The 11903-nt window shown below is 39.9% G+C and overlaps 1 protein-coding gene across 1 annotated transcript; it reads left to right on the top strand.

The window, feature by feature from the left end:
• Positions 1-549: 549 nt before the first annotated feature.
• LOC137262240 (neurogenic locus Notch protein-like) lies at positions 550-7529 on the top strand. The gene is made up of 6 exons (XM_067800043.1): positions 550-871; positions 2674-2868; positions 3838-3951; positions 4807-5052; positions 6125-6322; positions 7351-7529. Exons 1-6 carry the CDS (start codon positions 550-552, stop codon positions 7527-7529), a joined length of 1254 nt encoding a protein of 417 aa, XP_067656144.1.
• Positions 7530-11903: the final 4374 nt, after the last annotated feature.

Below are 11903 nucleotides of genomic sequence, written 5' to 3'. Positions count from 1 at the left end.
TTAACAGGATAGTAACAATAAGCGCATATGTTCACATTCGGCCCCATTATGATAAGGCATCACGCAACATTTTTACGACACGCAAGGACTACTCGGTGTCATGTTTGATCTGTGTTTCAGGAAGTAACGGACAGATGCTTTACAAAGGTGTTATCGTCTATCATGTTTAGTTAGTTGACTTGGTAGGTCTTAGACAATGTGATGTTCATATCCCTGCAAGGCAATGTTTGTGCCATGACACGAACATTCCTCTGAATATCTCTATTGAACACGAACTACCTCACGTCTTATTAGCGTGTGTTAAATCAGGATATACAACTGTTATAACTATGAGCCAATGTGATTGTGTCGATAGCCAGATGCAATAGTCAACATACGATTATTGTGCAGAATATACAACTGAAATAATGTACTACTTGGATACCCACAGGGTCACGTAAAACACCAGATGTGTTAAGCCGTATACATCGCTTCAGAAACCATCTGGCTTGGTTATACAGATCAGGCTTCGTACATTGTACCTTGTTGAATATTGTGAAAAGAGACAGAATGGTTCCAGAGATGTTTTTGGTAGTGTGTCTGATGACATCCCATGTGAGCAGTCAACGCGCGCCTACCTGGGAGGCGTGTGACTGTGAATGGGAGCATTGGAATCCTTGGTCCACTTGTGATGCACAGTGTTTTGGAAAGCAACAACGCTCAAGAAGTGTTTCGATGATCGACACTTGCACGGACTTCGAGAACTGCGATGCTGGAGCAGGTGCCTATGATCATCAAGCCTGCAACACTCTATGTACATATGGTTCCTATGACTTATCATCTGGTGGATGTCAGTGTCCAGGCGGAAGATACGGACAGTGCTGCACCGACGGTAAATATCGCTAGCTTGGAATCAGTGTTTTGTATGGAATACTGTAAGGGACATTCTCGCGATCTCGCATTCTCCCGATCTCGACCTTTGGAAACAAGCCAAAATGTCAAAAGTGCGAGAATGCGAGTTCGCGAGAACGCGAGATTTGGCCAAAATCTTTCGTTCTCGCGATCTCCTGCTTTTGGTACAGATCAATTATTTGTCAAAAGTCGACGACACGAGAATGCGGCTGTTAAACATGCTGTCAAATCTCGCAATCTCGCAATCTCGCAATCTCGACTTGTCAAATAAAGCCACAAAAACACGAAATCGCTAGAGCACGAGAATGCGACATTTCATTTTTCTCGCGATCTCGCGTTTTAGACGCTACCGTTGCGCATGCTTATTATCACAAGGTCAAGGCGCATGCGCATGCTAGTAGTGCTGTGGTCATGCTTCTTTCATATATTTCATTGCGCAAATAGCATTTAACAAATTCATGACATAGCTTGAAAATACTAAGCATGTAATTTACATTCACGAAGTGTAGGGTAGTGTATATAAGTCCGCTCCCGTTGTTACAATTGTTGGGAATGAATTAGCGCTTAGAATTTAGGACAGGTCTCCTAGATCCAGCAGCATCAATGAGAAGCCTTGGGACAACTTGACAAATCTAGATTGCCTCAGCTATAAGACGTTAAGAATTGCTATTCATTCATATTTTTACAATATTCAACATAACTTCCTATAAAACACACTCAGTCACTCACTACTGTTGTTTGTTACTGTGTACAACGTAAACCAAACTTGGAAGTGTAAAGATACACTTTTCACTGTAGCAATTCTTTATACAGGGACTTGCCGATGGGTATAAAAGGCTGCGTTCGCGGGAAGTTTTGTATTGTAAGAGTAATTGTAATTATAATTGTAATAATTTGGTAAATTCTTTTTTTAATATGTTGATGATTTAAGGTACCTTTTAAAATTAAATAGATCAGGATCTATGCGTCCAAAACATGCATGCAAATTTCCTGCGTGTGTTTTTATTATTTTGTTGCGTTTAAAACCCAGGTTCTCTGTTAACACGAACACTGAACCTTTTATATTTGCATGTGGACAAATATTTCCTAATAAATCAGTTTAAATTTCAGTTCAAACTGCAGTTGTTGCAAAATGACTATACTTGCAAAAAATAGAGGCACAGTTGATTCTGACATACACGCAGTCTAGGTCTGGAGCATGCACAAGAAGTTTGTGTCTGCACACTCTATAAGCAAACTGGCAGTATCCTCTTCCATGCCAACCTCCAGTGCCACGAGCTGTTGCGTTATGGACGTTAACGTCAATCTATTGTTTACTGACTCACAAAGTTGGCCTTGACCTTCAAACAGCATAAGACATAACCTCTTTAAGATGTATTTAGTTGAAATAGTAAGGAAGATTATAATATACGGGTATAGATCTGGCGACAGTCTACATTACCTGTCCGTGCGGATTTCATGCAAGCATGCAAAGCAGACGTTTGGCATATGCTGTCGTTACTGGGGCAGTCATGAATGCCCGCAGTTGTTTCTGTTACTGAGGACGCCTCGTTTTCAGTATTCATATAATTACATTGATTGTTGTGGTAATATTTGAATGTTTTGTCATCTGTGTACTTGACATTTTACCTAAGTAGAAAACTACTGTCCGTTTTCAAAATGTATCAAGGGAAACGTAGTATGTTTTAAAGTTTAAAATTGCTAATGGCACTTCCTTAGAAATATAGTAATGCATACATGATAGATTCAGAAAGATTTGATAACAACAGTTATCGCAAATAGAAATAACGTGCGGGGAACCCCAGACAGTAGTGAATGGTGACTACAGCCTCAGCAACGGCAACCACTACGGCAGCGTGGCCACCTTCACTTGTAACCGAGGTTACAACATCACGGGCACCGCAACATGGACTTGTTCCCAGGACGACGTCACACCTTCGGTTGGGGTCTGGATCGGGACGACGCCACAGTGCTTGTGTAAGTGATGTCATCCCTATTAGAAGTTTCGTTCATAGCCATCTTGGATTTTTGGTGCGCAACTATTTTTCAGTTTCAAGTACCGCCTAAAGACGGCCCTTGCACACAAAATGCACTGTTTGTGTTATTGACAGAACTGTACCTATTATGCGCTCCACTTCATTTTGTAAATAATCTGAACCAGTTAATCCTGTGATTGACACTGTGAACACTGATCTACAGAATTCGATGCGAGAACATATGCCAACTATTACGGTGAATAATTTGCCGTGCCATAGGTGTAAGAAATCCCTTCAGAACCAGCAAAATATAACACTGATGAGTCTGAAATTTTCAATAAGTTGTATTCAGCAAACAGAACCAAGATACAAAAACTTCACAAGAGAGCTTTTTTGTACATATTAGTCAAATCTGAAGTAATGGGTCACAAATACATTGTCAGCTCACCGAGTGTGAGAGTAAGACAGTTTTACTGAATGTAACACGACGAGCGATCAGGCAGCGGTTAAGTCGGTCAGGCGTTGACGAAGACAGGCAGTTTAATGTACTCCACTTACTCGTGGGTGTGTCCCTATGTCGTCAGCACGACAACCAATCTTTATATATAAATCACTACTTCCTGAACGTTCGTGTTTACCTCAGAAAATTATCAAAGGGAGGTAACTCTAAAGCCCTACCTTAAAGGCCTGTCAATAAAATACTAAAAACACTTAACATTTATGATACGAAATGTGACCCATAATAATTATCACTTAATCAATAATACAATTTACAGAAACACACTCTCGTAACACAGTTGGTTCAGCGAGTCTGACCACCCGATCCTGTCAGTCACTTCCAACGACAAGCATAATTTACTTAACAGCAATTCTAACCCTATCTTCAGGTGGAAAAGCTTGAATATAAAGATGAATACTTTATCTACCTTATGTGTAGCAGGTTGTATTGACCTTGTGTTTCTCTATGCAGTCGCTGAATCCTGCAACAGCAACCCATGCCAGAACGGAGCCACGTGTGTGAACGGCCTGGACATGTACACGTGTGTGTGTCCACCTGGATGGTCAGGCGTTAACTGTGAAGGAGGTAGGGCATCCAACATTCCTGGTCAGGCTAGGAAATGTACGGCCATTGAACAGTAACAGCACCTGAAATCTAAAAGCAAATATTTATATATTATCACATGACTGACCTTCAGCAACACAGTTGTTGATGTCCGAGTAAGTAAGTGAATTGTTAATCAACACCCGTAATGAATATTGGACTTATCATCATCATTCGCTCTCCTTGCCTCAAACGTGCAGCCCCATAATGTTTATTTGTTGTTTAACGCCACACTCAGCAATATCCCAGATACATGGCAGGCCAAACCAGTGATAGACATCATGAGCTGAGGTCTAAGAAATTGGGAAACGATTAAACGACATGTCAACCAAGTCATCCAGCCTGAGCTTCCGCTCCCACACCTTTCACGACAACTATGGATAGACCCATAATGAGTGGTTGCGAAGGCCAGACTGGTCAAGATAAGAGTGAGTGAGTTTAGTTTTACGCCGCACTCAGCAATATTCCAGCTATATGGCGGCGGTCTGTACATAATCGAGTCTGGACCAGACAATCCAGTGATCAGCAACATGAGCATCGATCTGCGCATTTGGGAACCGATGACATGTGCCAACCAAGTCAGCGAGCCTGACCACCCGATCCCGTTAGTCGCCTCTTACGACAAGCATAGTCGCCTTTTATGGCAAGCATGGGTTGCTGAAGGCCTATTCTACCCCGGGACCTTCACGGGGCGGTAAAGATAAGAATACTGCCTGCCGCCTACATACCTAGTCGAATGGAGCATACAAAATAGTATATTAGCATACAGTTGTGTTGGTGTCCTAATCGTCCGACAATATCAGGGTTCCTTTCATTTGATGACCTTTCCTCCTTCAGACGTCCAGCCCCCTGTGGTAAGTGGCTGTGAAAACAGGACAGAACTCAACACAGTTGACCACGAACTGACCCACGAGTGGACAGTGCCAACTTTCACAGACCCACATGGTAACGAAGTCACTACGACGTCCAACTATGTCACCAACTCCTACCGCTTCCCCTGGGGCGACTTCTTCGTCCAGTACGTGACCATCAAGAAAAACAATGGTTTACAGAAGGAGTGCAAGTTTCAAATCAACGTCCGACGTAAGCAGTTTTGAGGTCATCATAACAACCCCTTCTGTTGAATATGTCAGTTGGCGTCTTATGCCGTTTCGATTAGTTTTGTTTTGTGCACTCGGAAACTCTTGTCAATGGACTTTGAAAATTTCATTTTCTCTTTTCAGTCGGTGAAGATGTTTTGAATTACATACGGTGTTGTATCTGAATACAGTTTGCTCAATATTTCATATAGTGAGTGAAAGAGTTTATTATTACACCGCTTTTAGCAATATTTCAGCATCATCACGGTGGAGATATCATAACGATGTTTGCTACGGGCGTAACAAGGAATGTGCACATTTCAGTTTCAGTTTTTACAAACTGAGAATGGTGCGCTAGTCATACGTGGAGGTGAAAGTCATGGCCGCTATTATCAGTGTTGAGAAAGTGTCTGTATGACATTCAGATATACTGGACTGTCTGAAGTCACAACGTGTCTGACATAAGACGTCACTGACATTACTTTACAAGGTGTCTGACACAAAACGTCACTGGTATTACTTTACGTGTCTGGCACAGGACATCACTGACACAAGACGTCACTGACATTACTTTACAAGGTGTCTGACACAAGACGTCACTGGTATTACTTTACGTGTCTGGCACAGGACATCACTGACACAAGACGTCACTGATATCACTTTACAACGTGTCAGACATAAAGTGTCAAGGAATGACTCCACAACGTGTATGACACAAGCCGTCACTGACATAACACGTCACTGGTATTAGTTCACAACGTGTCTGACCGTGTCTGACATAAGACGTCACTGACATAAGCCGTCCCTGGCATGACGAAGAACGTCACTTGAACATTCTCGTCGTTACCAAGGATAGGGTTTTAGTTAAAATGTTCTATCTCAGAAGCTCCAGAAGAATCCTGTGCGTTAATGGGTTGAAACAACAAAATAAATGAGTTGTTGTGTAGACTAGACTAACCACTGTATTGATATTACGACGCACACATGCATCAGACGTAGACAACAAATCCTGTGGACATGACCGATCTAGTATGCCAGTACATACCCTCTAATGCGGCAAGAACTTATCTCCACAGCCTATCCCTGTGACGAGCTTCCGGTACCCAACTCTGGCTACGTGGCTTGCAATGGCTGGCGGGCTGATTATGGACAATATTGTCTGATTGGCTGTAGAGCTAACTACACTCTACCACGTGACATAAGTGGAGACCGCTGGTATGTCTGTGGAGCAAGTGGGGCGTGGTCATCTGATCCCGGGACCTTCCAGTGTGAAGGTATGAGCCTTTACATGGATCACACTTAATCGACATATACCTGGCACATATATTACCTCCTGACACACATTTTTGCAATTGAAACGTAGTTTGTCATCACCTCCGTTTCTATGTTAATACCACAACCACGATGTGACTGAATGCACCTGAGACAATTTCACAGCAAAAGGACCATCTGAAATTTGTCAACATTTAATATATGTGTAAAACATCAATGAGATCCTACTCATATCGCCGAGAGTACGGAGGCACAAACAAACAAGGTGGAAACGATGCTCACTTCACCATACTTCTAAGCAGATCGGTGTCTGTATGTCGGTGTATTGAATGCCACTACTTTGTGAAGAAAAAAAATATGTATTTGTTAGAACACAGTGGATGCATTTTAGACAATAGCTGTTAATACTTTAACTGAGTACACAGTTCAAACTCTTATCTATAATGATCTGTTGTAAACTGACTCTGTAATATGACAGGTAGTGTTCGTGAAACAATAAGCGTATTCTTCAATACCGGTGACATGTCAATGTAAAAGAGAGAAAAGAAAATAGAAAAGAAAAAAGGTCCACCAACACCGAACACACACGGTCGAACTCGAACATACGCCTGAGGCAATTTCATAGCAAAAGAACCATCTGAAATTTCAGCCGTTCAACCATTTGAGTCTTTGCACTCATTAAACTAAATACATCGTCATACGATAACTGTTGCCAAAGCTTGTTCGTCCATTTTAGTCGATATGTGTCAATATCTGATCAATTATGAGGCATGGAGAAAGGAAAAGTTAATATTTGGTTATACATATCGATGATATTTGACGGTCTCGCTTCACATTTGTTTATCATACTGTCTGAAAAACTAACATGGTCGGAAGCATTATGTATGTTTTTGCTCTATAATCTATAATTAAATTGAAGAATATTTAAAATTGTTCATGCATTATGGGGGATTTAACGTAAAAAATATCACTTGTATGATTTGCATTTTCGCCACATTGTCAATGCACAAGATGTTCTGATGTATTGTAGATGCTGCCAACGTGCAGGGGATTTCCGGTGGCATCCTCGGTAGTCCTGATACTTGTGATGACGTCACATCCGTACAAGAACTCTACATCTCACAGTTGGAGAAATCAGACTATAATTCTGTGTGTCGAAAACACGACGATCTTTGTAGTGCAGAAAATGTTAGTGTGAGATGTCGGTGATGTAACATTAGCGTGGCCCAGTAAGGAGACTGTCATAGTACTTATATGTTCATTTCACAATAAAATTCAAAACTTGATGTTCAGACCTGCTGTATTCATAGTCAGTGAAAACTGAAATAATCTGACTGTGTTGCGTTTTCCTACATTATCGGTATGGTGAGTGAGTGAGTGAGTGTAATCCCTCCTAATATAACTCAGTATGAATTTGTTCACTGAAACCATACTGCATACATGTTCACCACTATTGTTTCTAACTAATACGTCAAAAACATGAAGACGTCACAAACGCAACCCTACTGCTACCATGGCTACGTTTTACGTCTCCCGCTATTCTCCCTAAGTGAAATGTCATACTCATGATTACGACATATCTATTACAGTTGTGCGTCGTGCCTCATTAACTACCTGAAGAGCCGTTTATCGGCGAAAGATCGTTTGGAAATATGAAGACGTTTTTGCAGGAAGAAACATCTGGACTCATCATTTATGTTTTTATTATATATACACCCTGTGGAAATCACCTAATTGTATCACCTATGTCAAACACTTACAGCTTCATAGTGCAGCCTAGTGGTTACTCCCATTTCTGGTGTCTACCACTGGATATTGCTGGAATATTGCTAGCATATTGCTGGTAAAACTAAACTTATTCACTCAAACAATAATAATCCATACACTATTCATTTAACCAAAACAGTAGGTTTACAACTTCCATATCAATACAGTGTTCATCCTGTTAAGGCTTTACACTAGGTCCGCGTTTTTACGCATGTGTTACCGAGGACGTTTTTTTCCAGTACACTTGCGAATTATTGGGGTTTTGGGTTTTGACTGTGCTGGCATCAAGAGTTCCTAACAGATGTGGAGGAGGAAGAAGAGATGGGGGAAGAAATTCCAGCATCTCTGGCAGTTTCTGTTTCTGAGGAAGAACCGTGACAGAACACGGAGAGGATGGGTTCATCCTCTAAACCAATAAAGATTACTTGAAGAAAAATGTAATTGTCTACGAAGGGAATTAGAAGAGGATGAAAAATTTCCCGTCAATCTGCTTCATCAGAGAATGAAATACTGTATATCAAAGTACATAAAGTATGTCAAATGTTTGTCATTTTATAGCATCTCATGTACAGACAGGAGCAGAAACACATCACGAATAATATACCATCAAAGTCACAGGTTCTCTGCGGTTGGATTCGTGTACTTTTATGGAAAGATGAGGAAATACCCTTACCTGATTGCCCATGTGTTGAGAAAATACCATATTTGAATGACAATAGGAGGAATTGACACTACGTCCGAATTTCTCTGCGTAGCGTCATGCGTTGCGTCCAAAAAAAACCCCGCAAGCAGTACTTTTTCATCTCACACAATATATTACGTGCGAATTTTGCATGCCATGCGATCCGATGCGGATTAGATATGTATGCCTCCTATTTGTGACGCATCGCAAATGAATTCGCATGAGGAATTCCCCTGATGACGTCATTCCAAGAAGATATGTTGTTACGAGTGTGTATTTTCTGTATATTTTTCTTATTAATTAAGTAATAATTATTAAAGGGTCACAACATTTAGTGTTTTGAATATTAATTATGATGGGTCACATTTCGTTTTAATAGCTGGTCAACTATTTTAGCATTCTGGTCTTCCGGAATTTGTCTGCTCCTAGTTTTCGATGTGTTTACTTCCGGAAGACTTATTCTAGGGCATTCTACAGTGTTGACGATGTTCGTTTGTGCCTGAACCTTCGGCAAAATGACTCAGTAAATATATATAAAGGCTGGTTGCCATGTTGAGGGCGACACTCACACTCATTCATAGTTACATGACTGCCACGCTTGATCATCAAAACCCGTCAATGCCTGATCTACATTATCTGCTGTCACACCGATCACTGTGTTGACATTCAGCATAGTTGATTACCTCTCGTACTGAGACATTGGTGAGTTTGCTATATTGTAGTTTGTGACCCATTGACTTGCTCTTGTTGCATAGTAATACAGAATTTGAACGTAAATGACTTGTCTTTGTTCTGTTTTGCTGGTTCACAGGGGATTTCTTAAATTGTTGTCATGGTAAATTCTTTACCGTAACAAAATTGGGGTTTCGTCCGGGATAGAATTCATTTGACATTTGAGACCATAATGTGCAATATATTCCAAATTTTTGCAATTTTGCAACATGTTAATTGTTGAACCAGCAAAATGGTGTTTGAACTTGAGAGGTTTATATTGTCCCCTGACTCTGGGACAATTAGTTAGTTGAGGAAGTCATATTTATTGCAAATTTCTTCACATCTCCAACTTGATGCCAAACCTGCAAAGAGGAAATTTCAGATTTTGAAAATTGTGTTGAATCACTATATTGATGAGGGAGGTTTTGAAGATGATGTGTTTTGGAAATGGTGCCAGAGACAGGTTCAGATCAATTGGAAATAAAGAAACTTGAGATTCAATTACAAATTCAAAAAGAAGAAAATAGAAAACACGAAGAATTGAAAAAGATGAAAATGAAAAAGTTTGAGATGGAGAAAGAAATACAATTGAAGAAATTGCAAGTCGATAGAGAAATTGCTTTGAAAAAAACCTTGAAAACCCTTCTCAGACCTCAATCCTTATTCGATATTGCAAGTCAAGCTAGGCTTGTGACCCCTTTTAAAGAAGAATGAAGTTGACAAATATTTTCTACATTTTGAGAAAGTTGCTGAAAATCTCAAATGGCCTAGAGAGTCATGGACTATGCTATTGCAAACTGTTTTGAAGGGTAAAGCTCAGGATGCTTATTCAGCCTTGTCAGTACAACAAAGCTGAGATTATGATCTTGTGAAGAGTACACTTTTGAAAGCTTATGAGAAAGCCTGGGACCTATCGTCAGAAATTCAGAAATGCTCACAAAAGGGACAATGAGACTTTTGTAGAGTTTGCTAGAGAAAAGGAAACATTGTTTGATAGGTGGTGTGGGTCTAAGGTGAGTGAGTGAGTGAGTTAAAAGTTAACGTCACATCGGCAATATCTCAGCCATATCGTGACGAGAACATCTAATATCAAAATTAATTATATGTCTGCTATAAAACCTGTCAACGAAGGACAGTAAAAGAACTAGAATATCACAAATGGAATTAAAACTGGCGTGAAAACTTAAAAACAACATCACCATTAGGACGATACACTATAAAATCAGGCTATAGATCGCCAACAACTGAAGGTAGATCACCAAACTAGGGACCATGGGGACTTACAGTACCTTTGCTACCTGCATGGACCCTAGTTGGATTTACACCATCCCTTCAGCTGCTGGCGAGTGTACAATATGCTAGCCAAAATTAAAACAACAAGAATACTACGATTAAAAACCTGGTAGATTTAAATGTTTTAATGACTTATACTAATAATACTTATACTTCCTAAATGCTTATACTCTTTCACATTCCCAGGAGTTGGCAGTCTATAGCCTGTTTTTTTTTATATATTGCATCATTTACCTTTTAATTATTAATATATATCTGAACTATTGCTATTGCTAAAGTGGCTTTAATTTTATTTCTTTTTATACAATAAAACAGCTCAATGATCCAATAAGTTATAATTGATATATAATAAAAGTTTGAGCAATATTTCTATGCAGAGTCAACTCACCTTTTATTCTTGTATATAGATATCACTGTTTTATTATTTCTTTTCAGATAAAGAAAGCGTCTGATCCTCAATTTGACAAAGCAGACAACCGAAACCTGGACTTGCCCCATTCATCCCAATCTAGAGAAACGGAACTAAGTGCGCCTCGCGCACATAGCTGGGCAAAGACCATTTATAGCCAATCGTCCTTTGACCATTTGCATGTTTAGTACGGTTATTGTGTGCATGGTACTTGGAATATGATGCTTCATTACATTACGAATAAACAAGAATGTGAAGGAAAAAAGTGTATATTTCTTGTATCATCAGTTTGAAGCCACATTTAATGTTGTGATATCCACAGAATGATGCGTCAACAATTTACTTTTGTTGTCTTGTTCATCTAAGCATTGATACGAATCTACTATTCCATCCCCAGTCACATTCAGATTGAATTATAACACATCGTGAAAGCTAAGTTTCAGGCAGGAGTGGAAACCAACACATGACCATAGCTTCGTGTCAGTTTCCATCATCGGAGCTTAGAGTATCCATTATGGATTCTATTTGGAAACTAGGTCACCCAGTTTTACTGAATGGATACCAACTGGATGTCAGGATGGTAAACAATTTCACATTTTATGTTACTTAGTTCAAAACAGCGCAATGGAAACCAACTTGAAACCACATTTTCTACTTTTATGTTGGTTTCCATTTAGTGAGATCTGAGAGTTGGTTTCTGGAAACCAAGTCATTTTTG

This window comes from Haliotis asinina, chromosome 14 (assembly GCF_037392515.1).
Source record: "Haliotis asinina isolate JCU_RB_2024 chromosome 14, JCU_Hal_asi_v2, whole genome shotgun sequence".
In the NCBI taxonomy this organism is placed as follows: Eukaryota; Metazoa; Mollusca; class Gastropoda; order Lepetellida; family Haliotidae; genus Haliotis; species Haliotis asinina.
The sequence above is the reverse complement of the archived record's forward strand: the minus strand, read 5'-3'. Positions and strand labels throughout refer to the sequence as shown.